The sequence below is a fragment of the Pelophylax lessonae genome (assembly GCF_965119305.1).
Source record: "Pelophylax lessonae genome assembly, chromosome: 9".
Taxonomy (NCBI): Eukaryota; Metazoa; Chordata; class Amphibia; order Anura; family Ranidae; genus Pelophylax; species Pelophylax lessonae.
The window spans coordinates 60,535,893-60,563,821 of NC_138776.1; the positions used below are offsets into that span (position 1 = coordinate 60,535,893).

The 27,929-nt window shown below is 48.7% G+C and overlaps 1 protein-coding gene across 1 annotated transcript in view; it reads left to right on the plus strand.

Annotated features, from left to right (window-relative positions):
* The first annotated feature begins 1,148 nt into the window (after positions 1–1,148).
* INPP5F (inositol polyphosphate-5-phosphatase F) overlaps positions 1,149–27,929 on the plus strand; it is a 70,581-nt gene continuing 43,800 nt past the window's right edge. Inside the window, 4 exon segments of the mRNA XM_082267446.1 lie at positions 1,149–1,405; positions 12,635–12,715; positions 24,371–24,507; positions 25,293–25,421. Coding sequence (XP_082123572.1) covers positions 1,168–1,405; positions 12,635–12,715; positions 24,371–24,507; positions 25,293–25,421 — 585 coding nt within the window. The 5' untranslated portion in view covers positions 1,149–1,167.

Here is a 27,929-nt window from a genome sequence, read left to right on the forward strand (position 1 = left end):
CCCTGAACCCTGCACTCTGTATATAGCTCACTCCTAAACGCCATACTCTGTACACAGCGCACCCCTGAACTCTGCACTCTGTACATAGCGCACCCCTAAACTCCGTACTCTGTACATAGTGCACCCCTGAACCCTGCACTCTGTACATAGCGCACCCCTGAACCCTGCACTCTGTATATAGCTCACTCCTAAACGCCATACTCTGTACACAGCGCACCCCTGAACTCTGCACTCTGTACATAGCGCACCCCTGAACTCCATACTCTGTACATAACGCACCCCTGAACCCTGCACTCTAAACATAGCGCACCCCTGAACTCCATACTCTGTACATAGCGCACCCCTAAACTCCGTACTCTGTACATAGCGCACCCCTGAACCCTGCACTCTGTACATAGCACACCCCTGAACTCTATACTCTGTACATAACGCACCCCTGAACCCTGCACTCTGAACATAGCGCACCCCTGAACTCTGTACATAGCGCACCCCTGAACTCTGTACATAGCGCACCCCTGCGCTTCTTTGGTAAGAATAAAATACAAAATATGCATTGAAAAGTTTTTCTTTATCTTATCTTCATAAAAGTTGGTAGTCATATTCCAAAAAAATTGTATCTTTTATATTTTATTTCATGGTCAAAATGTGAGAAATAAGGTCTATAATATCATGCAATCATTCCATAAACACATCCCACATACACTGCATATATCATAGGAGGAAAATATGCTTATAAAATTGTTTACCATTTGCCAATGAGAAAAAAATATTTCAATTAAAAAATCTGGTCACCTCAAACAAAGTTTATTGTTTAGTGTGCATTAAGGTTATAACTACAATAATACATTGGAAAAAAATTGTATTGTTAAAAAAAAATAATAATAATCTGGTCACCTTACTATACAGAGCTGTCAGGTTTAGAGCAGCCAGGTGCACCAGCACCAGACACCCAGTAGGGGGAGCCCTGAGAGCCCATTCCACACACCATCCAAGGAACAGGAAAGCCTCTACGCCCACTAGACGGTGATTAGTGTCCCATGGCCCCGCCCCCACAAACGTTACCCTACCCTTGTGAACACTGTGATTCCCAGGACACAGCTCCGACCTGGAAATATATCGGCGGCCCCGCCCCACTCCTAACAGGGATTCTGGGTAAAGTTTCTCTCCATGGTGACAGAGCAGAGTGATGAGGTCATAGAAGGGGCGGGGCTCGGAATGTACCTGCGCCGGGTGGGAGGAGCCGGGGGCGGAGCGGAGTCTGACAGGGATGCGGAGTGCGGTCACACCCGGAGCTCCCGGTCGCCTCTGATGGAGCTCTTCCAGTCCCAGGAACATTACATCGTCCAGAGCGGGGACCGGGCCTTGTGGTGCAGCCGCCGGGATGGGGCTCTGTCCACCCGAGCAGGTGAGCTGAGGGGACGGGGCCAAACACCAGGGGCCCCTACACAGCGGGGACCTGACACCAACACAGGGGCCCCACACAGCAGAGACCTGACACCAACACAGGGGCCCCACACAGCAGAGACCTGACACCAACACAGGGGCCCCACACAGCAGAGACCTGACACCAACACAGGGGCCCCTACACAGCAGGGACCTGACATAGGGGCCCCACACAGCAGAGACCTGACACCAACACAGGGGCCCCACACAGCAGGGACCTGACACAGGGGCCCCACACAGCAGGGACCTGACACAGGGGCCCCACACAGCGGGGACCTGACACCAACACAGGGGCCCCACACAGCAGGGACCTGACACAGGGGCCCCACACAGCAGGGACCTGACACCAACACAGGGGCCCCACACAGCAGGGACCTGACACCAACACAGGGGCCCCACACAGCGGGGACCTGAAACAGGGGCCCCACACAGCAGGGACCTGAAACAGGGGCCCCACACAGCAGGGACCTGACACTAACACAGGGGCCCCACACAGCAGGGACCTGAAACAGGGGCCCCACACAGCGGGGACCTGAAACAGGGGCCCCACACAGCAGGGACCTGACACCAACACAGGGGCCCCACACAGCAGGGACCTGACACCAACACAGGGGCCCCACACAGCAGGGACCTGACACCAACACAGGGGCCCCACACAGCGGGGACCTGACACCAACACAGGGGCCCCACACAGCAGGGACCTGAAACAGGGGCCCCACACAGCAGGGACCTGAAACAGGGGCCCCACACAGCAGGGACCTGAAACAGGGGCCCCACACAGCAGGGACCTGAAACAGGGGCCCCACACAGCAGGGACCTGAAACAGGGGCCCCACACAGCAGGGACCTGACACTAACACAGGGGCCCCACACAGCAGGGACCTGACACCAACACAGGGGCCCCACACAGCAGGGACCTGACACCAACACAGGGGCCCCACACAGCGGGGACCTGAAACAGGGGCCCCACACAGCGGGGACCTGAAACAGGGGCCCCACACAGCGGGGACCTGAAACAGGGGCCCCACACAGCGGGGACCTGAAACAGGGGCCCCACACAGCAGGGACCTGAAACAGGGGCCCCACACAGCAGGGACCTGAAACAGGGGCCCCACACAGCAGGGACCTGACACCAACACAGGGGCCCCACACAGCAGGGACCTGACACCAACACAGGGGCCCCACACAGCAGGGACCTGAAACAGGGGCCCCACACAGCAGGGACCTGAAACAGGGGCCCCACACAGCAGGGACCTGACACCAACACAGGGGCCCCTCACAACAGGGACCTGACACCAACACAGGGGCCCCTCACAGCAGGGACCTGTTGTTTGGGGCCCAAGCTCATCTTAGGTCCCTGTTGTGCGGGGCCCCTGGACTCATCTTAATGTCCCTGTTGTGCAGGGGCCCCTGGACTCCTCTTTGGTCCCTGTTGTGCGGGGGCCCCTGGTCTCATCTTAGGTCCCTGTTGTGCGGGGTGCAGGGATCTAATGCCTGCTTTGGTGGGGGCCCTACCCTTCGTGGACCTTGCACCACCACTGGACTCCACACTGGCAGAGGAGTTACAGGCTGGTACAGTGACCTCACACATGAGTGGTCTGATACCAGCATAGGAGACCACACTGGGGTCACAGGGGTTCCACGCCATCACAAAGGTCCATCATGCAGGATCTTGGGACGTTGGGAGGATAGGCTGCAGAGATGGTGGGATCCAGGGAATGTAGACCAGGAAAAATGTCAGGGATCTTAGGGGGGGTGATGAGGATCCTGGGACATGGGCAGGATAGAGCTAGGGAGATGGCAGGATTCTGGGAGGATAGACTGATAAATAGTGGCAGCCCAGGACACATGGCAGATAGATTGGAGAGAATGCCAGATCCCAAAACATGGGGAGAACAGACCTATGGAGATTGTGGGAGCCAAGAACATGGGGAGGATAGACTGGAGGGATTCCAGCACACTGGGAGAGATGGGTCATTTGGAAGATAGACTGGAGGGACGGGGGAATCCCAGGACACTGGAAGGACAGACTGATCCATAACACTCAAAAGATAGACTGAAGAAATGGTGGGATCCTAAGATCTGGGAGAGAAACTGTTCCCGGGACCTGCAAAGGATTGGCTGGATAAATGGAGGGGGCCTGGGATATGGAAAGAATAGACGGGTGAGATGGTGGAACCACCGGGCATGGGAAGGATAGATGGGTGAGATGGTGGAATCACAGGGCATGGGAAGGATAGATGGGTGAGATGGTGGAACCACCGGGCATGGGAAGGATAGATGGGTGAGATGGTGGAACCACAGGGCATGGGAAGGATAGATGGGTGAGATGGTGGAATCACAGGACATGGGAAGGATAGACGGGTGAGATGGTGGAATCACAGGGCATGGGAAGGATAGATGGGTGAGAAGAAGGGATCTTAGGACTCGGATAATAGAATGCTGGGTACTATATGTTGCTCATTGTGTCTGTATTTTCTATAAGTAAAATCAATGTAAATCAGTGCTATTTTATAATTGGAGTTTTGTGTCTGGATTGGACTTTCCTCTGGACTAGAGTGGCGTGTTTGTCTGTAAATAAATGTCCCTCTAGAAGTGACTCTGTGGTATCTGTGTCTATATTATACATTCCTATAGATATGTCTCCATGCTATATATGGCGGTATCTGTGTCTGTATTCTACATTCCTATAGATGTGACTCTGTGTTGTATATGGCGGTATCTGTCTCCATGTTATATATGGCGGTATCTGTGTCTGTATATGAAGGAACTGTATTTGTGTCTATATTATACATTCCTCTAGAGAGAACGCTGTTATATTTGTAGATATCTATGTCTATATTGGATATTATTATTATTATACAGGAGTTATTTACTGCCAACAGCTTGTGCAGCTCTTTACAAAACAAAGAGACAGTCACAATACAAATGAAGGCTGGAAGGGGGGAGGGCCGAGCTCCTGAGACTTTACAATCTCAAGGATTATACTAGAGGTGAACTTTGTGTTCTATATGAAGGTGCCATGGTCTGTATTGTACTTTACACTAGAGGTGCCCTTTGTTATCTATATGAGGATATCTGTGTTTGATAGTAGTAATGTACAGTCTGTGTGCCAGTACTTGGCATACTCCCAGTGTCGGGTAGTAGCAGTGTGTGGTCAGTGCGCTGGTGCTTTGCATGTTTCCGGTATAAAGTAGTAGCAGTGTGCACAGTCATGTAGTAGTAGTGTGATCAGTGTGCTGGTATATGGTGTGCCCCTGGTGTCATGTAGTAATGTGGTCAGTGTGCTGGTACAGTGCCTAGCAAAAGTATTCGGCCCCCTTGAACTTTGCGACCTTTTGCCACATTTCAGGCTTCAAACATAAAGATATAAAACTGTAATTTTTTGTGAAGAATCAACAAGTGGGACACAATCATGAAGTGGAACGAAATTTATTGGATATTTCAAACTTTAACAAATAAAAAAACTGAAAAATTGGGCGTGCAAAAGTATTCAGCCCCTCTACTTTCAGTGCAGCAAACTCTCTCCAGAAGTTCAGTGAGGATCTCTGAATGATCCAATGTTGACCTAAATGACTAATGATGATAAATAGAATCCACCTGTGTGTAATCAAGTCTCCGTATAAATGCACCTGCACTGTGATAGTCTCAGAGGTCCGTTTAAAGCGCAGAGAGCATCATGAAGAACAAGGAACACACCAGGCAGGTCCGAGATACTGTTGTGGAGAAGTTTAAAGCCAGATTTGGATACAAAAAGATTTCCCAAGCTTTAAACATCCCAAGGAGCACTGTGCAAGCGATAATATTGAAATGGAAGGAGTATCAGACCACTGCAAATCTACAAAGACCTGGCCGTCCCTCTAAACTTTCAGCTCATACAAGGAGAAGACTGATCAGAGATGCAGCCAAGAGGCCCATGATCACTCTGGATGAACTGCAGAGATCTACAGCTGAGGTGGGAGACTCTGTCCATAGGACAACAATCAGTCGTATACTGCACAAATCTGGCCTTTATGGAAGAGTGGCAAGAAGAAAGCCATTTCTTAAAGATATCCATAAAAAGTGTCGTTTAAAGTTTGCCACAAGCCACCTGGGAGACAAACCAAACATATGGAAGAAGGTGCTCTGGTCAGATGAAACCAAAATCAAACTTTTTGGCAACAATGCAAAACGTTATGTTTGGCGTAAAAGCAACACAGCTCATCACCCTGAACACACCATCCCCACTGTCAAACATGGTGGTGGTAGCATCATGGTTTGGGCCTGCTTTTCTTCAGCACGGACAGGGAAGATGGTTAAAATTGATGGGAAGATGGATGGAGCCAAATACAGGACCATGCTGGAAGAAAACCTGATGGAGTCTGCAAAAGACCTGAGACTGGGACGGAGATTTGTCTTCCAACAAGACAATGATCCAAAACATAAAGCAAAATCTACAATTGGATGGTTCACAAATAAACATATCCAGGTGTTAGAATGGCCAAGTCAAAGTCCAGACCTGAATCCAATCGAGAATCTGTGGAAAGAACTGAAAACTGCTGTTCACAAACGCTCTCCATCCAACCTCACTGAGCTCAAGCTGTTTTGCAAGGAGGAATGGGCAAAAGTGATAGAGACATACCCCAAGCGACTTACAGCTGTAATCGCAGCAAAAGGTGGCGCTACAAAGTATTACCTTAAGGGGGCTGAATAATTTTGCACGCTCAATTTTTCAGTTTTTTATTTAACAAAGTTTGAAATATCCAATAAATTTTGTTCCACTTCCTGATTGTGTCCCACTTGTTGTTGATTCTTCAAAAAAAATTAAAGTTGTATATCTTTTCGTTTGAAGCCTGAAATTTTGCAAAAGGTCAAAGTTCAAGGGGGCCGAATACTTTCGCAAAGCACTGTATATGGTGTGCCCCTGGTGTCATGTAGTAGTGTGTGGTCAGTGTGCTGGTACCTGGGCGTACTTCTGGTGTTGGGTAGTAGCAGTGTGCGGTCAGTGTGTTGGGTAGTAGTAGTGTGTGGCCAGTGTGCTGGTACCTGGGGGTTCTCCTGGTGTTGGGTAGTAGTAGTAGTGTGCGGTCAGTGTGTTGGGTAGTAGTAGTGTGCGGTCAGTGTGTTGGGTAGTAGTAGTGTGCGGTCAGTGTGTTGGGTAGTAGTAGTGTGCGGTCAGTGTGTTGGGTAGTAGTAGTGTGTGGTCAGTGTGTTGGGTAGTAGTAGTGTGTGGTCAGTGTGTTGGGTAGTAGTAGTGTGGGGTCAGTGTGTTGGGTAGTAGTAGTGTGCGGTCAGTGTGTTGGGTAGTAGTAGTGTGCGGTCAGTGTGTTGGGTAGTAGTAGTGTGCGGTCAGTGTGTTGGGTAGTAGTAGTGTGCGGTCAGTGTGTTGGGTAGTAGTAGTGTGTGGTCAGTGTGTTGGGTGGTAGTAGTAGTGTGCGGTCAGTGTGTTGGGTAGTAGTAGTGTGCGGTCAGTGTGTTGGGTGGTAGTAGTGTGTGGTCAGTGTGTTGGGTAGTAGTAGTGTGAGGTCAGTGTGTTGGGTAGTAGTAGTGTGCGGTCAGTGTGTTGGGTAGTAGTAGTAGTGTGCGGTCAGTGTGTTGGGTAGTAGCAGTGTGTGGTCAGTGTGTTGGGTAGTAGTAGTGTGCGGTCAGTGTGTTGGGTAGTAGTAGTGTGCGGTCAGTGTGTTGGGTAGTAGTAGTGTGCGGTCAGTGTGTTGGGTAGTAGTAGTAGTAGTGTGCGGTCAGTGTGTTGGGTAGTAGTAGTGTGCGGTCAGTGTGTTGGGTAGTAGCAGTGTGCGGTCAGTGTGTTGGGTAGTAGTAGTGTGCGGTCAGTGTGTTGGGTAGTAGTAGTGTGCGGTCAGTGTGTTGGGTAGTAGTAGTGTGCGGTCAGTGTGTTGGGTAGTAGTAGTGTGCGGTCAGTGTGTTGGGTAGTAGTAGTAGTAGTGTGCGGTCAGTGTGTTGGGTAGTAGTAGTAGTGTGCGGTCAGTGTGTTGGGTAGTAGTAGTGTGCGGTCAGTGTGTTGGGTAGTAGTAGTGTGCGGTCAGTGTGTTGGGTAGTAGTAGTGTGCGGTCAGTGTGTTGGGTAGTAGTAGTGTGCGGTCAGTGTGTTGGGTAGTAGTAGTGTGCGGTCAGTGTGTTGGGTAGTAGTAGTGTGCGGTCAGTGTGTTGGGTAGTAGTAGTGTGTGGTCAGTGTGTTGGGTAGTAGTAGTAGTGTGTGGTCAGTGTGTTGGGTAGTAGTAGTGTGTGGTCAGTGTGTTGGGTAGTAGTAGTGTGTGGTCAGTGTGTTGGGTAGTAGCAGTGTGTGGTTAGTGTGACTGGGTCATTCTCCTATACTAGGCATAAAAAACGGAGTGAGTGGATGTATGCCTTCAGGGACTGCCCCCTAGGCATCGTAAAGATTGTTCTTGCCTAGTGTCCTACTCCTGTAGGGGGCAGCATTAACCCAACGGTTAAGAAGAATAAAGAGCTTTGTCTGTCAATGAACGATAGAAAAATAGCCTTATTTATCATGTTCAGGTCAGGCATGGAATGGAGTTCCACCCTTCTGGGTCATAGTATGTGTCAGTGTTTCCTTGGACCCGGTCCCCAGCCTGCCAGTCATCAGGGCTTGCCTGGGTGTGTTTTCTGGCTGTGAGTCCCCCCAGGCAGTAGATGTGATGTTTGGTATTCGGAGTATTCTCCGTCTCCCAGCATGCCGCTCTTTATTCCCTCATGCTGGAGCCGTGTTTACATGGCTTGCTGGAATGAGCTTCAATTATTCAGGACAACCTTCTGCCAGGACTGTGATACTGCAGACCGTTCCTTATTAATGATGTGACTCGTCTCCTGTGTACCTGGGGAAAGGGACGTGTGACGGCTCACCATCCTATGGATGTGTCCGGACTCTCCATATGGTGACCATCTTCCTCATTTTATGTAAACATGGCTCCATTATACAGAACACTATTGGTACATCTATACACTATACATCTATATATCTATACATTGATTGCTGTGACCTCCTAGCAGTCCAGACATGAGCTGGAGCCGTCCAGTGTAAGCAGATCCCTCCCTTACATATACAGAGCAGCATGTAAGGGGGGGGTTATGGAAATATTTCTCATGAGGTGTAAATACTGTTGCGTGATTGGGGGGTGGTGGGGAGATTCCCTATTTACCTTTTTATTATGATGTACGCCAGGTGTTACCCCCCCCCCCCCCAGTTTGCGCATAAAAATATATATATATAAAATCCCCCAAAAACATAGAGCACACTTACACCTCTCTCTGTTCTCTTGTATGTGTCTTTCTCAACACCCCCCCCCCCCTTCACTGTCTGTCTCTGTATGTGCCATTCTGTCATTGGGTCCCCTCCCCCATTTCTGTATCCACTCCCCCCCCCCCCTTACCACCTTTCTGTCATTGGCCCCCCTGCCCCTCCACCACTTTACCATTTCTGTATCCGCTCCCCCACCTCTCTATCTGTCATTATGCCCCCATCCCTCCAATATCCCTATATCCACCCCCCCCCCCCCCACCATCTCCTCTATCTGTCATTGGGCCCCCCACTCCTTCACCATCTCTCTATCCACTTCCCCCCTTACCATCTCTTTATCTGTCATTGCCCCCTCCCCACTGCTTTCTGTTCTCTTCCCATCAACAACTCTATCCTGTGCCACATGTTCGGTCCCCCCCCCCCCCTGTGTGGTGGCCGTGTCTCTGTTCGGTTCCCCACTGTGTGGTGGCTGTGTCTCTGTTCGATTTCCCCCCCCCCCCGTGTGGTGGCCGTGTCTCTGTTCGATTTCCCCCCCCCCTGTGTGGTGGCCGTGTCTCTGTTCGATTCCCCCCCCCTGTGTGGTGGCCGTGTCTCTGTTCGGTTCCCCCCTGTGTGGTGGCCGTGTCTCAGTTCAATTCCCCCCCCCTGTGTGGTGGCCGTGTCTCTGTTCGATCTCCCCCCCTGTGTGGTGGCCGTGTCTCTGTTCGATCTCCCCCCCCTGTGTGGTGGCCGTGTCTCTGTTCGATCTCCCCCCCCTGTGTGGTGGCCGTGTCTCTGTTCGATCTCCCCCCCCTGTGTGGTGGCCGTGTCTCTGTTCGATCTCCCCCTGTGTGGTGGCCGTGTCTCTGTTCGGTCCCCCCCTGTGTGGTGGCCGTGTCTCTGTTCGATTCCCCCCCCCTGTGTGGTGGCCGTGTCTCTGTTCGGTCCTCCATACTGCCCCCCCCCCCGTGTGGGGTGTGTTTCTCTACACTGTCCCCCCTCCCCCTGTATGGGGTGTGTGTCTCTATACTGTCCCTCCCTATGTGGGATGCATGTCTCTATACTGTTCCCCCCTGTGTGGGGTGCGTGTCCCTATACTGTCCCCACCCCCGTGTGGAGTACATGTCTCCATACTCCCCCCCCCCCCCCCCCCCCCCCCATGTGGGGTGCATGTCTCTATAAGCCCCCCTCCCCCTGTTTGGGGTGCGTGTCTCTATACTGTCGTCCTTCTCCCCCTGTGGGGTGCGTGTCTCTATACTGTCCCCTCCCCCTGTGTGGGGTGTGTGTCTCTATACTGTCCCCTCCCCCTGTGTGGGGTGCGTTTCTATACTGTCCCCTCCCTCTGTGTGGGGTGCGTGTCTCTATACTGTCTCCCCTCCCTCTGTGTGGGGTGCGTGTCTCTATACTGTCCCCTCCCCCTGTGTGGGGTGCGTGTCTCTATACTGTCCCCCCTCCCCCTGTGTGGGGTGCGTGTCTCTATACTGTCCCCCCTCCCCCTGTGTGGGGTGCGTGTCTCTATACTGTCCCCCCTCCCCCTGTGTGGGGTGCGTGTCTCTATACTGTCCCCTCCCCCTGTGTGGGGTGTGTGTCTCTATACTGTCCCCTCCCCCTGTGTGGGGTGCGTGTCTCTATACTGTCCCCTCCCCCTGTGTGGGGTGCGTGTCTCTATACTGTCCCCTCCCCCTGTGTGGGGTGCGTGTCTCTATACTGTCCCCCCTCCCCCTGTGTGGGGTGCGTGTCTCTATACTGTCCCCCCTCCCCCTGTGGGGTGCGTGTCTCTATACTGTCCCCTCCCCCTGTGTGGGGTGCGTTTCTATACTGTCCCCTCCCTCTGTGTGGGGTGCGTGTCTCTATACTGTCTCCCCTCCCTCTGTGTGGGGTGCGTGTCTCTATACTGTCCCCTCCCCCTGTGTGGGGTGCGTGTCTCTATACTGTCCCCTCCCCCTGTGTGGGGTGCGTGTCTCTATACTGTCCCCCCTCCCCCTGTGCGGGGTGCGTGTCTCTATACTGTCCCCCCTCCCCCTGTGCGGGGTGCGTGTCTCTATACTGTCCCCCCTCCCCCTGTGCGGGGTGCGTGTCTCTATACTGTCCCCTCCCCCTGTGTGGGGTGTGTGTCTCTATACTGTCCCCCCTCCCCCTGTGTGGGGTGCGTGTATCTATACTGTCCCCTCCCCCTGTGTGGGGTGTGTGTCTCTATACTGTCCCCCCTCCCCCTGTGTGGGGTGCGTGTCTCTATACTGTCCCCCCTCCCCCTGTGTGGGGTGCGTGTCTCTATACTGTCCCCTCCCCCTGTGTGGGGTGTGTGTCTCTATACTGTCCCCTCCCCCTGTGTGGGGTGCGTTTCTATACTGTCCCCTCCCTCTGTGTGGGGTGCGTGTCTCTATACTGTCTCCCCTCCCTCTGTGTGGGGTGCGTGTCTCTATACTGTCCCCTCCCCCTGTGTGGGGTGCGTGTCTCTATACTGTCCCCTCCCCCTGTGTGGGGTGCGTGTCTCTATACTGTCCCCTCCCCCTGTGTGGGGTGCGTGTCTCTATACTGTCCCCTCCCCCTGTGTGGGGTGCGTGTCTCTATACTGTCCCCCCTCCCCCTGTGTGGGGTGCGTGTCTCTATACTGTCCCCCCTCCCCCTGTGGGGTGCGTGTCTCTATACTGTCCCCTCCCCCTGTGTGGGGTGCGTTTCTATACTGTCCCCTCCCTCTGTGTGGGGTGCGTGTCTCTATACTGTCTCCCCTCCCTCTGTGTGGGGTGCGTGTCTCTATACTGTCCCCTCCCCCTGTGTGGGGTGCGTGTCTCTATACTGTCCCCCCTCCCCCTGTGCGGGGTGCGTGTCTCTATACTGTCCCCCCTCCCCCTGTGCGGGGTGCGTGTCTCTATACTGTCCCCTCCCCCTGTGTGGGGTGTGTGTCTCTATACTGTCCCCCCTCCCCCTGTGTGGGGTGCGTGTATCTATACTGTCCCCTCCCCCTGTGTGGGGTGTGTGTCTCTATACTGTCCCCCCTCCCCCTGTGTGGGGTGCGTGTCTCTATACTGTCCCCCCTCCCCCTGTGTGGGGTGCGTGTCTCTATACTGTCCCCCCTCCCCCTGTGTGGGGTGCGTGTATCTATACTGTCCCCTCCCCCTGTGTGGGGTGCGTTTCTATACTGCCCCCCCTGTGTAGGGTGCGTTTCTATACTGCCCCCCCTGTGTGTGGTGCGTTTCTCTATGCGCGTTCCCCCCCCCCCCCCATGTTGGGTGCATGTCTCTGTATTGTTGCACCTATGTGGTGTGTATTTCCTCGTATCTATATGATGCCAGTTTGTATACAGGAAGGTGTGCAAGCTTCTGCCTCCCTGGGAAATATTAGAGAGGCGCGCTCATGGCTCGGTCATGCTCCAGCTCCTCTCATCACATTACAGCTGCTGTAGGAATATAATGAAGAGAATGGAAATCGGATTCCAGTGACTGCAAGAGAGGGGACCCTGGGCTGCAGTGTGGAATCCATTGTGATAGAGCGGATCTTGTTTGATCTGTTCTACACCAGAGACTGGAAAAGAGAGCTCAGATCTTCTATTTAGAGACTCTGACTTTTTTATTATAGGAAGGCCGGTCACCTAGGCTCTGTGCTGTAGCCATATCCCATACTGGCATGAAGTGCACCACCTGTGTTTAGGGGCGCATGGTAAATACATTATCTGCATGGCCATGTCCTATACGTTTTCTGTAGCAGCACCCCAAGTGGTTGCTTCATGGACTGGTGCGGGGTGGGCACTCCTGTATGTAATGGGGCGCAATTCCCGCACATCGGGAGTCCATTTTCTTCTTATAGCGCTCCTAGTGGCCAGATCACAACAGCTCATATCTGAAAATAAGTAACCCTTGTTTTTGATGTAAATGCAGAATGACTGATGATCTAAAAGTACTTGGGGGGGGGGGGGGGGGGGGAAAGTGTCTTATTGTACGTGTTACATCATATCTAATACAACATCATTGTCCTCCTCTTCACAGCCACTGACCTGCTCCTGGCTTGGAATCCCATCTGTCTTGGCTTGGTGGAAGGAATAATCGGAAAGGTACAGCTGCATGCCGGTGAGTGTATTATGACACAGCCTGCCCCTTGACTCTGTGATTGTGCTGGTAGGTGAGATCCTAGACTTCTGTATCTCCATTTTGTTTGTGGAATACACATTGCAGTTTATTTATATGCAGTCACTTGTGTGATGAGAAGTTCCCACTGAACAGTTGATTTTTTTTTTTAAAAAACAACCAAATAAATCTATCTTCACAAAGATGTCCTAGAAAACCACCCTGGCCTAGAAATGTTGTGACTTAAGGCAGAACTCCAGGCCAAAAATAAAGATAAAAGTGAAAAACCCATTAAAGAATAATTAGCAATACCAGCTTTTGCTGCATTATTCACTTTCAGTCCAGAAAATTTCCCCGCAGTATATTTTTCCGCCCCTAGATGTCCTCAGTCTGATGCCTAGCATCATTCACCCTGAGCCCATGTCCTCATTGGCCTGCTTCAGTGGTCTCTGCTGGTAAGAAATGGAGAGAAGATAGAGATGTCCTTTGTTATTCCAGATTGGAGAGGAAAAATGGATGCTCTCTGCTGGTGCAGAAAGGTGAGGAAAGAGATAGAGATCCTCTTCTAGCACAGAATTGAGAGGCGAGAGAGGTTCCTTCTGCTACTATGGAATGGAGAGCAGATAGAGATGCCGTCTGCTATTACAAAATTAAGAGGGGAAAGGGGGGAAGGTGTCTTCTGCAGGTATGGAATGGAGAGCAGATAGAAATACCCTCTGCTATTACAGAATAGAGAGAAGCCGGAGAGATGCCATCTGCTGGTACATAAAGTTGAGAAGTGGGAGATTTTTTTCTGCTGTTACAGAATGGAGAGAGGATAGAGAGATGTCCTCTGGCTGAACAGAATGGAGAGGAAAGAAAGCATGGGGGAGAGATTTTCTGCTAAGACAAAATGAAGAAAAAAAAAAACCTATTCGACCAAGAAAATAAAGGCATGATAGAAATTTCATCTGCTGGAACAGATTCAAAAGATAATAGAGAGAGGTGCTTTCCAGTGCAGAATGGTGAGGAGAGATGTCTTATGCTAGTACAGAATGCTGAGACGAGAGAAATGTCCTCTGCCAGTCCAGAACATTGAGGAGAGAGACATGTTTTCTGCCAGTCCAGAACATTGAGGAGAGAGACATGTCCTCTGCCAGTCCAGAACATTGAGGAGAGAGACATGTCCTCTGCCAGTCCAGAACATTGAGGAGAGAGACATGTCCTCTGCCAGTCCAGAGCATTGAGGAGAGACATGTTCTCTGCGTGTTGAGGAGAGGGACATTGAGGAGAGGGGCATGCCCTCTGCCTGTCCTGACAATTGAGGAGAGGGGCATGCCCTCTGCCTGTCCCGACCATTGAGGAGAGGGGCATGCCCTCTGCCTATCCTGACCATTGAGGAGAGGGGCATGCCCTCTGCCTATCCTGACCATTGAGGAGAGGGGCATGCCCTCTGCCTGTCCCGACCATTGAGGAGAGGGGCATGCCCTCTGCCTGTCCCGACCATTGAGGAGAGACATGTCCTCTGCCTGTCCAGATTGGGGATGAGAGAGAGTTTCACTCTGTTGGGACAGAATGGAAAAGAGAGAGGAGCTCTCTGTTGGGATAGAAGAGAGGGGAGAATAGAGATGCCATCTGCCAGGACAGAATAGATTGGTTCTCTTTACTGGTACAAAATAGAGGGCAGGTAGTGATGCCATCTGGCAAAACGGAATGGAGGGGAGATTGAAGGATGCCCAGTAAAGAATACTAGACTTTTATTGTGGCAGAGTGAGTTTGGCTGCCGCCTTATCTGAAGTGTTTCCTGAGTTAGGATATTAAAACATCTGCAGGAAAAACGTGGTGAGATAACGCTATGAATGGCGGACATCATTCTCTGATATACATAGTTGGATTTGTAGCTGTAGTTTAGCTGAATAGTATATGATGATCTAAGTTATATAAATATATCGTGTCTGTCAATTTCACCCTCTCCCGAACTCTAGCTGTGGGGTTGAGGACATTCCTTCCTTTCCTGGAGGAAAACCGTTTAAGTAGCTGTGCGAATCTAAAGCAAATTGGAATTCTTCCTCCGGTTCAGTAAGCTTTCAACCCTGGAACTCTCATTGATCTTTTCTGTGTATCCCACCCCAGTATGCACCCAACATCCATGCCTGCAGTACACGGCTATCCATTTTTTTTTTTCTTACATTCTGTAAGAGAAGATGAGTGGAGTCTTCTTACTCCCATCTCTCTGCCTGCTCTCACCTCCAGTGTTCACTCCACATTTTAATATTATACAGGATTTATATAGGGATACATTTGTGCAGCACTTTACACTAAAGGGAGGCAGTACAGTTACAATACAGTAAAATACAAGAGAGTTAAAAGGGCCCTGCTCATAAGAGCTTGCAATCTAATAAGTTGAGGCAAGCAGAGGTGGGGGACTCGAGTCAAATGTCTTGACTTAAGTCACCAGTTTGAGGACTTGCTTGTCTAAAATGAATAAAAGACTCGACTTGACTTTGACTTGGTATTCATGACTTTAGACTTGACTTTGACTTGAGACATATTACTCGAAATGACTTTACTTTTTTAAGTTATTAAATATTTGCATTTTCTCAAGATGTGTTTAAGCAAAATGAATGTGCCTGCTATGTTTCTGACACCACAGTCACTTAAAACACCTCAGTGTGTTCTGATTTTTAGGACACTGGCTGTTTAACAATGGAAATACTTAACATGTTTTTAGTGACTGTGGTGTTGAAACATGACCGGACGAAGGATTTTGAGCTGTTTGGGCATTCAAAGTGTTTCTTTAATATGCCAAGAAAAAAGCACTAAGCAGTTTTGTTAATGTTGAAAATAAAACAAAACCTTTCCTAACCACTGACTTTTAACTGATTAAAGGTGAAAATTGGGGTAGATCAGTATTTTGAATTGATTTGTGACTTGACCAAAATAAATGACTTGACTTGACTTGCTGGACTTCTAGCAGGGACTCCACTTGACTTGCTTGCTTTTCGCCACAGTAACTTGGGACTTGCTTAAAGCGGTAGTATCCCGCTTTTTGACACTTTTACCTACAGGTAAGCCTATAATAAGGCTTACCTGTAGGTACAAATAATATCTCCTAAACCGGCACGGTTTAGGAGATTTTTACAGTGCATGAAGCCGCTCGCGCGAGCGGCGCATGCGCTCTGAAGGTCCGGGGGACCTTCAATTAAGTTGCCGGGAGCTTGCCGGAAAAATCACTCCCGCGCGCATGCGCGGGAGTGACGTCATCGCGGCTCCGGCCAATCATCGCGCCGGAGCCGTCTCTTCCGGGCCAATCAGCGCGCCGGAGCCGCCGAACCCGGAAGAGACGACGAGGGACCATGGCAGCACCCGCAGCGATGTCCGGGGGTCCGTGTCGGGGCTTCGTTTTAAGGTAAGTTACACATAATGGGCTAGTATGCGATGCATACTAGCTCATTATGCCTTTGTCTTGCAGGTTTTTTTTTTTTTTTATTTTTTTTTTTTATTGAGTTTACAACCGCTTTAAGACTTGAAGGTTAAGACTTGAGACTTGCTTGTGACTTTCCCATGTGTGACTTACTCCCATGTCTGGAGGCAAGTGGTACAAAAGGTAATAACTGTAGGGAATGAGCTAAAAGAAGAGCTAAAAGTTCAGTTGTTAAGTGGAGGCTGACTAAGCATCCCTGAAGAGATGAGTTTTCAGGGTTCGCCTAAAAGTGGTTAGAGTAGAACATAGCCAGAAATATTGAGGTAGAGAGGCTCTGGAGATGTCCTTGCATATCTCCTGTGTAGCAGAGCAGCTGCACAGAGCACTTTACATCCTCATGGCAGCACACAGCAGATGAAGTACAGAGACACACACTAATATGCAGTGTGTGTGTGTGTGTGTGTGTGTGTGTGTGTGTATATATGTATGTACACCTTCAACAGTGACAGCTATATTCAACACCGCAACATATAGTTGATTGTGATATTTCATCGATCAAAATATGTTTCTTGTAGAGTCTTTTTTATAGACAAATATTTTTCTATTCCTTTATCATTAGGATAACACTGGATATGACTAATTGCATATAGAGAAGGGTCTGTGTTTTGTAACTTTGTCTCAGTCCTCCTAATGATACATTGGAGACCACTGTATGAATTAATCAATGATTGACGACTCGTGGATTCTTAATTGATGCTTGAACATATATAAGCTTTTGTACTTGTATATAGAGATTTAGGGCTCTTTCACACGGTCCGCTCCGTCGGCGGATCCGTGTTTGCTCAGCGGGGATCGATCTGCGATCCCCGCGGAGCCGGGCGGATGACAACTCCGTCTCCGCTTGCAGAGCGGAGAGGGAGGTGTCTCAGCACCCGCTGCCCTCTATTGGGGATCGGATGAGAGCGGACCGCTTGTCCGCTCTCATCAGATCCGATCCGATTACTGAACGGATGGAAAATAGGGTTTCCATCCGTCCAGATTTCACGGACAGGATCGGATGCGGATGGCAGCTGGTGTCAGCGGAGGTGTCTCCGCTGACACCCGCTGCCCCATAGAGCTGCATGGAGGATCCGATCAGATCCGCCTAAAAAACTGACAGGCGGATCTGATCGGACCGCCCGTGTGAAAGAGCCCTTAGATGTATTTCTGTATGAGGAAGCAATCCCTGTGGACTTTTTTTCTTTCTCTTATATATATTAGGGCTGAACGATAGTTGATATGATATCGACTATCGTTCTGCGGGCTTGGGCGATATTCATATCGCCGAAGACACGATATTTAGCATTAGGCAGGGTGAAGTCGGGACTCGGGGGGGGGGGGGGAAGGACTCGCAGTGCTGGTAGCCGATCGGAACTCCGCCCCTCCAGCCCGATGCAATACAGCCCTCCCAGCTCTGCCTCTGGTCTCCAGCCCACCATTACTCCGCCCATTGTCTCTCCATTGAATCTATTTAAAAAACATTACAGATCCCGCCCCCGTGCGCGCCCCCGATGCAGCCAGGAGGGACAATGGGCGGTGCAGGGCGGAGTAATGGTCGGCTGGAGACTAGAGTTCCAATCACAGCCGAAAGCAGTATCGACACAACACCGCACACGGCGGAACACTAACACAAGCTGCACATTGCACGTGCGGACAGCCCGGATCACAGAAGACACCGGACTGGGGGGCCCCGGACCCTACCGCACACATTACCCAGGTGACCACTGTTTACATGGCAAAGGGGAGGAGCCGCACATAACATGCAGATACTCAGTGGCGTCATACCTTGTGCCTGCTTCAGGCCCACAGCTCCTCCGTCTCCGCAGGTGAGGCTCACAGGAGGTCACCGGCGGCTACTCCTACCACCACTGAGTCCCGATTGCACTGTCCGTGTCTTCTGCATTCCACCAGTTCAATATCGCGATATATATAGTTTAAAAACAAAGATCGCAATGTACTTTTTTTCTCAATATCGTGCAGCCCTAATATATATATATATATATATATATATATATATATATATATATATATATATATATATATATATATATATATATATATATATATATATATATATATATAGCTTTTGGGATGGCTTGATCGCTTTGCACACGACCTCAACAAACCATTGCTGTTGTCCTGCTCACCAACCTTTTGAATATTTATATATATATATATATATATATATATATATATATAATATATATTGTGTGTAAGTATAAAGTCACCAGTGCTCCACTCTAACAAAAGGGACAAAGACCATAACCAAAGTAGATCCAGGAGGTCAATCTAGAATTTTGACTGCTATAATTGTTATAATACTTTATTATATCAACCCCTAATGGCCCACCTCCAGATCATGCACCTTAACCCCTCTGTGACCAGTCCACAGCATATATGTGTAAACCCTCAGTTTATGGCATATGCATTGACCCCTCAGTGTACATTCCCCAGAACACACACTTACCCTGCAGTGCCCTATCACCAGCACATGTGTGGTAACCCCTAGGTATCCTGTCTATAGCTCGTGTGTTACCCCAAGTGCTCCCTCCTTAGCTCATGTGCATTACCCATCAGCCTCAGTATGTGTAATAATCCTTCATTTCCCAGTCCCCAGCGTGTGCCCTCAGGGCCCAGTATCCTGCTATAATAGTGTGTTTAAACCCTAAGCAAACGGTACTCCGCTATTATGAAATAACCTATTGACGCCCAGTCCCCAACGCTTGTGTTAACCCTCAGCTCCCAGTCCCTAGTGCAGTGAAGGCGAACCTTGGCACCCCAGATGTTTTGAAACTATATTTCCCATGATACTCAACTATACTGCAGAGTGCATGAGGGAAATGTAGTTCCAAAACATCTGGAGTGCCAAGGTTCGCCATCACTGCCCTAGTGTATGTGCTCATGCCCTCGATGCACAGTCCCAAATGCATGACGTGAACAGTAGACTTTATTGTAATATCCATATTGTGTGTGTCAAAGATCTCTTGACCCTTGTTCCCACCACTGCCCACCTTTGCAACAATACAGAGGGGGAGACTTACTAAAACTGGTGCTCACAGAATCTGGTTTAGCTGTGCATAGTAACCTATCGGCTTCTAATTTTAGCTTGGTCAGTTAAGCTTTGACAATACAACCCAGAAGCTGATTGGTTACTATGCACAGCTGCACCAGATTCTGTGTGCTCCAGTTTGTTTCAAAAAGAATGACCCGAATTTAAAGCCTTATATCTGTGCAACCACACACCGCCAATGAATGAAACCTGTACTACTTGAACTGCCTTGGCCTAGAATTTCAAATGACACTATATATACCACTACTAGCACCCAAATAGACACTAACCCCAGTCTTTAACAAGATAGCGTCTAAGCAACAAAAGGCATTTTGTGTTCTCAAATTTAGCAAGACCGAGTCCACAATAATGTTACAGGGTGCATTTTGGGATTGATCCACCAGTGGCAAAGAACATTCATTGTTGGAATAACCAATTTGAAGAATCAGGGTGTTTATGTAAGGGGAAGAGTCCAGAGCGACCACTCACATCAGAGGAAAATGTACAACAAATTCAAGAGGCTTTTGAGCAAATTCTGCTCGTTGTGCTAGCCGAGAGCTTGTGATCCCTCATATGACAGTTTGGCGTGTGTAAGGCGACATTTGCTTCTGATTTCATGCCGATTGAAATTGGTGTAAGATCTTTTTGTAAGTGATGGAAGAAAACTTTTATATTTCTATCTTGGGTGACATGGAGGATGACAGATTCTTACCGCAGTTGATTTTTTTTTTTTATAAATTCTTTATTTAGTACAACATGAAGGCATATAACATAACAGTATGAGGAACAGTAAAATGGTAAACAGCAGTCAAGTAACAGAATAACCAATGCAGAGTCCATAGGTGATGCGATGAGCAAAAACAGATCATGAAGAGGAAATAGACCACTGGTATACCAGCTTGGATGTAAATAGAATGAGTCACAAAGACAAAGGAGCCCTACGGACAGGACCACGGGCGCACCCCCCTCTCCGGCATCCATCTCAGGGCCGGCAATAAAGAATGGGGAGGGGCACCCATAGCGCCCCAGGCCCTTATATTGTACATCGAACAGTCAAACGTGTGTGTCCCTCATGGGGGAGAGCAGGATGCCAACCCAGGAGACAGGCTAAGCGACATGCAAAGGAGATATGAGAGAAATCCCGGTCTCCGGGGTCAGACAAAAATAAAGAACGGAGAGGAAATAGGGGAAAGAAAGGGGGACAGGTGTGGAGCTAGAAGGAAAAGAGAGAAGAGAATAGAGTTGGAGGGAAGTAGCGGGAGGGGGAAGAAGGAAAGACAGGAATTGAGGGGGGAGGGGGAGGCCCACCCCACAGCCGCGGTCGCCATCCGCAGTTGATTTTTAGTGGTACGGTTTTGTGTCACAATGTTCCCATACAGGGACTTGAGAAGGCACACAAACTTGTACAGCATAAGCGAGATTCACCAAAAATGAATGTGTTTTGTGCCGTTTTATTTACAAAGATTTATTGCCCTTTCTTTTTTGAGGGACACACTGTTACGGGACAGTCCTGTCTTGAAATGCTGAAGGGACTGGCTTTTCGCACAACTTAATGAAGACTCTGAAGATTTAATTTTTAAGCAAGACTGGGCACCGCCACATTGGCACAACCAAGTTTGTCAGTTTCTAAATGAAACATTGCCCCAACATTGGATAGGTTGCACGGGAACCCAAGACTTGGCACTACACTCTTGGCCCCCAAAATCTCCAGACGTTGCACCCTGTGACTTTATCTTTTTGTGGCAATATCTAAAACCATGTGTTTATGTTCCACCATCACCCGCTGACTTGGACTCAAAAACAGAATCACGGCTGCAGTAACCTCTGTGGAAGAAGACACGCTCAGATGCATTGGGGATGAATTCAGCTATCTTCTTGATGTTATCTGTGCAGCAGGTGGAGGGCACATAGAGCATTTATAACTAGGAATGGGCTCAGACATGTTCAGATCATAGTCCCAACCCACCTGAGCCACCTCGCCAGAAAGCCATTACTGCACACCACCGATCATAGGTAGCATGTGTATGTGTAGCTGCGGGCCGGGAAATGCCTGGCTGGCAATGGGATGGCTTCCTGGCAGGATTGCTCAGGTGGGTTAGGACTACGATCCCAAACATGCCTGAGCCCATCCCTATTTATATCATGGTGTGTGACTCTTGAGGACTTAATAGTTGTAATTTTGTTATGTAACTGTAACATGTTTTCATTATTAACCTCTTGAAGATTAAGCCTTTTTCTGACACTTGTTGCTAACAAGTCAAAATCAGTATTTTTTGCTAGCAAATTACGTAGAACCCCTAAACATATTTCATTTTTTTTTTTTTTTTTTTTAGCAGAGAGCCTATAGAGTAAAATGGCGGTCGTTGCAATATTTTATTTCACACTGTATTTGTGCAGCAGACTTTTTTAATTTTATTTTTTTTGGGGGAGAAAATTTTTTTGGGTATAATGTGAATGATGGTGGAATGGCAATAAACGACGGTACTTAAAAATCTCCATAGGCGATGCTTCAAACATTTTTTAATGGTTACCAGTTAAGAATTACACAGGCAGTCTAGTGCTAGAATTATTGCTCTTGCTCGAACGATCGCTGTGATACCTCACATGTGTGGTTTGAACACTGTTTACATTTGCTGGCGCGATTTACTTATGCGTTCATGCTTTTCCCTTTTTTTTTTTTTGTATCACTTTTTTTATTGCTGTCATATATATATATATATATATATATATATATATATATATATATATATATATATATATATATATATATATATATATATATATATATATATATATATATAATATAGCAAAATTATTGGTCTTTTTTTGTTTAGCGCAAAAAATTAAAAAATACAGTGGTGATCAAATACCACCAAAAGAAGCTCTATATGTGGGGAAAAAAATGTCATAAACGCATTTTATAGACCACCGCACAGCATGTCCATGCAATTGTCCATTAAAGTAACGCAGTGCTGTATAGCTAAAAATGGCCTGGTCATGAAGAGGGGGAAATCTTCCAGAGGTAAAGTGGTTAATAAATAGGCACACATTTGCTAGTCATTTATTCATGTCATAATTAGGCTCTTGACATTTACATCAGAATTATTGTCAGCAGCTTTGTAAATCTCACAGGAGGGTGATGAAGTGAGATGGGTTTTGTGAAGTTTGGCATATCCAACGTGTTAATTAGAATACATTAATCTCTGAGAACTGTGAAATATATAGGGGGAGATTTACTAAGGCTCCTTTCACACAGGCTTTCCGATTCGATCCGCCTGTCAGTTTTCAGGCAGACCTGATCGGATGCTCCATGCAGCCCTATGGAGCGGCGGATGTCAGTGGAGACATCTCCGCTGACACCCGCTGCCATCCGATCCAATCCTGTCTGTGAAATACGGACGGATGGAAACCCTATATTCCTTCCGTTTGGAGGATCGGATTGGATATGATCAGATGAGAAAGGACAGGCGGTCCATTCTCATCCAATCTCCCCATAGAGGGGAGCGGGATCTGACAGGTCTGTCTCTGCACACAGAGCAGAGACGGAGCTGTCATCCGCCTGCCTAGCGGTGATCGGTGGATCAATCCTCGCTGAGCAAAATGGATTCCGTCGAGCGCACCGCCTGTGTGAAAGGAGCCTAAGGCTCCATTCACATATCAGCGCTTGGATCGCGTGCAGAACCGCCGCGGTTTCGCCCGCGATCCGGAGATTTATTGCAAATCGCGGGACGCCTAGCGTTGCCCGTTGATTTGCAATAGCCCCCCAAACGCCGAGCGATGTTGCCGCGATTTCCGCCTGCCGAATCGCGGCAACATCGCGCAAACAAAATCGCGGGACGCTATACGCTCCAAAGAAGCTCTTGTACTTCTTTGGAGCGTATTGCGTCCCGCGATTTTGTTTGCGCGATGTTGCCGCGATTCGGCGTTTGGGGGGCTATTGCAAATCAACGGGCAACACTAGGCGTCCCGCGATTTGCAATAATCTCCGGATCGCGGGCGGAACCGCGGCGGTTCTGCTCGCGATCCAAACGCTGACATGTGAATGCTAATACTGGAGCACACAGAATCTGGTACAGCTGTGCATAGTAACCAATCAGCTTCTAGGTTTAAGCCCTCGTTCACATTGAATGCAGGTTTATAATTGTGCGAGTTCAGCTGAACTCTCACAATTTCAAACCCGCATTTCAGTGCAAGTTCGGGGGTGATTTGAAAGATATCTGTGCGGGTTCATGCACAGATGTCTATTGAAATCGCTTCCGAAGTCGCCAAAAGTAATGCAGGAACTACTTTTGGAAATCAGTGCGGTGCCGCAAAGTCTGTGTTGCACCGATTGGGACAGCGCCGTTGCTGGATATAGGCTGCGATTTGGCATGTGATTTTGCTTTGGACAACTGCACCAGTTTTAGTAAATCTCCCCCACTGTGTCACAGTAATAAATCTATAGGAGTTCTGTTAGTGTTACTAAACCCATAACCGTAAAATCAGTGTGTATATGCAGTAAAGCATGCTTGTTATACTCACTGTGGGACCTAAGGGGTTTATCCTCTGCACTGTGTAAAAAGGCTGTTTGATTCTGTATGCACAGATTATCCTCTTCTTGCATTGTCCCTATAACATGTCTGGATAAGACAGAGTAAGTGGAGTCACTCTGCACATGCTCAGTTTGGTGTGTATTGCTAGAGAGTTGTTTTTTCCAAGGGAGAGAGCATGTGATCAGCACAGGGCCAATCAGCACTGTCCAGACAGAAGGTCAATGGTCTTGCATCCTGTTGGGACAGCTAGTGTAAATAACCAGGCACTGATAGAAGTCACAAGAGTGCTAAATACTGCTGATGAGAAAAGCTATTTAGCAGTTTATATTTAATAAAATAGTTGCATTTCCATGTTCTATGTACTGAGAGACCTGATATAGTGAATGCAGGCTCCTGGGTTTGGTGACACTTTAAAATAAACCTTTGTTTGCAACAAATTTGATACGGTGTATGTTAGAGTGATGGCTCCATTCACATCCAGAGGGATGAAATGGTGATGCATTCCCACTTCTTTCCTAAATGACATGGGTGGAGGGCCCTTGTGCGGTCCCTGAAAGGCCACACCCTGGGATCTGGACACTGCCAGCTGACACTGAGCTGTCAGAGAATCAAATGATGTTGTCTTTGTTCTGCAGATCTGCCTTGGTGGTTGCTGCTAATCCGCCAGAAATCCCTCATCGGCGTCCTTCCCCAGGGCCATGAGATCTACAAGATCACCAAGATTGCCGTCGTCCCTCTGTCCACAGCTGAGCCGCAAGACCTGGAGCTGGATGTAAGTGCCCTCGATGGCTATTGTACTAATTTAGGATCCATTTCAGGATCCACTGAGGTAGGGCTCGACAAATCTCAGGCACCAGGTTGCCATGGTGACTAGACATTGCATCCTGGCACCTGGGCTAATTTCTGGGTCCTCGCTGACAGTTTCACCCGCCAGCATGGCCAGAAAAGAATGTAATGCAGTGTGATCTGTACTGCATTACATTCAATGGAGCACAGGGGGGGGGAGGGGGGGAGGGGGGGGGGGGGCAACCAGGGTCTTTCAGACCCGTCATGTCTCATTAAAGAGAACCGGTCACTAAAAAATCATCACATAGGGGACTTTTTGTCCCCTATATGATAAAAAAAAAAAGTTTTTTAGTAAAAAAAAGTTTTTTTAATTGTAAAAAAATGTAATTACACCCAAGCACATACAACCCCCCCCCCCCATATGCATGTACAAATATAAATGCATGCTTTGGGGTGCCAACGCATGAATTGCGCTACACAAGTTACATACTGCCACGCACAAACTGGCTTCTAACTTTTTTAGCTGGCTCCTAGATTCAAAGCAAATTTGTCAAGCCCTGAACTGAGGAGTGACCGAGGGCTCTGTACAAATAATGCTGTTTTTTGTTGAGAGAACGATACAAATTTAGATTTAGTCGGGTAAAGAGAATATTCAAATTCTGGGTGAAGATGAGAGAAAATATTGATGCCGGTTGTTGTATACAGAGTAAATGTCAGATGATGTGCCATTCGTTTGCTTTCTGATAACCAACATGCTTTTCCATTTCTCAGCTGTGTAAGAAACATCATTTCGGTATCAACAAACCAGAGAAGATCAGTCATTCTCCAGACGACTCCAAATTCCTTCTGAAGACCTTCACACAGATCAAATCCAATGTCTCTGCTCCCAATAAGAAGAAGGTCATGCCCTTTATTTCTCCCAGCATGCAGCTGAAATGTGGTGACTTTATTTATAGGGAGACAAGTAGTGAGGACTATGGGCAGTACACGGAGGGAGGGGGTCTGTGGTGAGCGGGAGGTTTCCTTCGTGCAGGAGACACATGTAGGAGGGTTCGGGCATATGAGAGGGTCCATGATGTGGTTGGTGGTGGTGCATGGAGTTAGATCGAAGTATGTAGGAGGGGTATGAATGGGTCCATCGTGTGTTGTGGTGCTTAGAAAGGGGTGTGAGAGCAAAGCAAAAGGGTGTCCAGGGCATGTGACTGGAGGTTTGCAGTGTGCCACGGTGCAAATATGGGGGGGGGGGGGGTTGGTTTTGACATGTGGTGTGTGTGTGTGTGTGTGTGAGTAGGGGAAGTACAGGAGGGTTGTATTGTAGATCACATGGGAAGGTGCATGAGGAGGGAATGTGAGATGTGGCGGTATTGTCTAAAGAAGCAGGCAGAAGGATCTCTCAATCAACAATGACTATGTTTAATCTTTATGCTGCTAGCATTAGTAAATAGTTAGGAAAGTAGATTATGTTTACTTGTGTTAAACTATTTTTTTAAGTTTCTTCAGTTACTTCCTGCTTTCTTGCCTAGGCAAATGAGGTCATACATCCCAGGAGTTTTCTGGAGGGGAGGAGGGGTTTTCTCAGCTAAGCACACCCTCCTACCTGCTTGCCTGAACTAAAGGCAGATAGATTCCAGGAAGTCAATGCTACATGAATCATCTGCGCTTAGCCTCGGTTCACATTACTGCGGCTGCGGCGTTCGCATGTAATGTCGGAGCGCACTGCTCCTTCATTACATGCGATCGGCTGTGCGGTGCGAGTTTAGCCAAACACTTTGTATGGCTAAATTTGCACCGCACCCGCAGCAAACACGCACAGGACCCTTTTTTGGCAGCCGCATCAGGATCGGATCGCACAGCGGTTCACACTTGTGCGATCCGATCCTGTGCGAACTGCAAGATCGCACTGCGATATGCGATCAAACTGGGGGTGTCGTTAAGATTACATTGACACCCCCAGCGTATCGCATATGGCAGTGTGAACTGCCGGGGGGTGCGTTTGCGATGCGGGAACAGGCTGCGGATTCGCAGCCTTCCCGCATCGCATAAGTGTGAACGGGGCTTACTCAAGATGGCCACGGCCAGAATTGCTAGGGGAGTGTTTTTCAAAGTGATTACTCAGCAAAATAAAGCATGGAGACATGGATGGGTGGGGTAGTTTGCTTTGAATATTAAAAATAAATGAAATTGCATTTTTGCATTGTGGTGCTCAGATGTAGTGTAATTCTGCTTTAATAAAATATAACTTTGGTTTTGTTTGGTAGATTCTTTAGTGCTGATTGGAGCCACAAAAAGTCCATCAGCTCAGATCTCCTCGGTGGCCCTAGCACTCATCCTAGGTCAGAGAACCTCACTGGCTCTGGCATGCCATCCCAACCCAGAGCTCCTTGTTGGCCCTAGCATTCATCCTTGGTCAGAGAACCTCACTGGCTCTGGCATGCCATCCCAACCCAGAGCTCCTGGTTGGCTCTAGCATTCATCCCAGGTCAGAGAACCTCACTGGCTCTGGCATGCCATCCCAACCCAGAGCTCCTTGTTGGCCCTAGCATTCATCTTTGGTCAGAGAACCTCACTGGCTCTGGCATGCCATCTCAACCCAGAGCTCCTCGGTGGCCCTAGCATTCATCCTTGGTCAGAGAACCTCACTGGCTCTGGCATGCCATCTCAACCCAGAGCTCCTTGTTGGCCCTAGCATTCATCCTTGGTCAGAGAACCTCACTGGCTCTGGCATGGCATCCCAACCCAGAGCTCCTGGTTGGCTCTAGCATTCATCCTTGGTCAGAGAACCTCACTGGCTCTGGCATGCTATCCAACCCAGAGCTCCTCGGTGGCCCTAGCATTCATCCTTGGTCAGAGAACCTCACTGGCTCTGGCATGGCATCCCAACCCAGAGCTCCTGGTTGGCTCTAGCATTCATCCCAGGTCAGAGAACCTCACTGGCTCTGGCATGGCATCCCAACCCAGAGCTCCTTGTTGGCCCTAGCATTCATCCTAGGTCAGAGAACCTCACTGGCTCTGGCATGCCATCCCAACCCAGAGCTCCTTGTTGGCCCTAGCATTCATCCCAGGTCAGAGAACCTCACTGGCCCTGACACACCATCCAAACTGTTGATTTAGAGGAGGGACTTGTTCTGGCACAGTAAATCATTTTTGACGTTTTAATTTTTGAAAGAATTCTAGAAAAGCCTGTGGTTGTCCTGGAACAGTCTGTTTTTACTAATACAATTAAAGTGGTTGTAAACCTTCACATATCCTCAGTGTACTGACTTGCCTCAGGTGATACACAGAGATGAAATGAATCCTCTTACATAAGTTGTACCTGTTTATCTTCTCAGAATTTATAAAGCTTGTCAGAGCTGTTGTAAAAAAAAAAAAAAAAAAGGCAGAGAGCTGAAATTACACAATGCAGAGCTC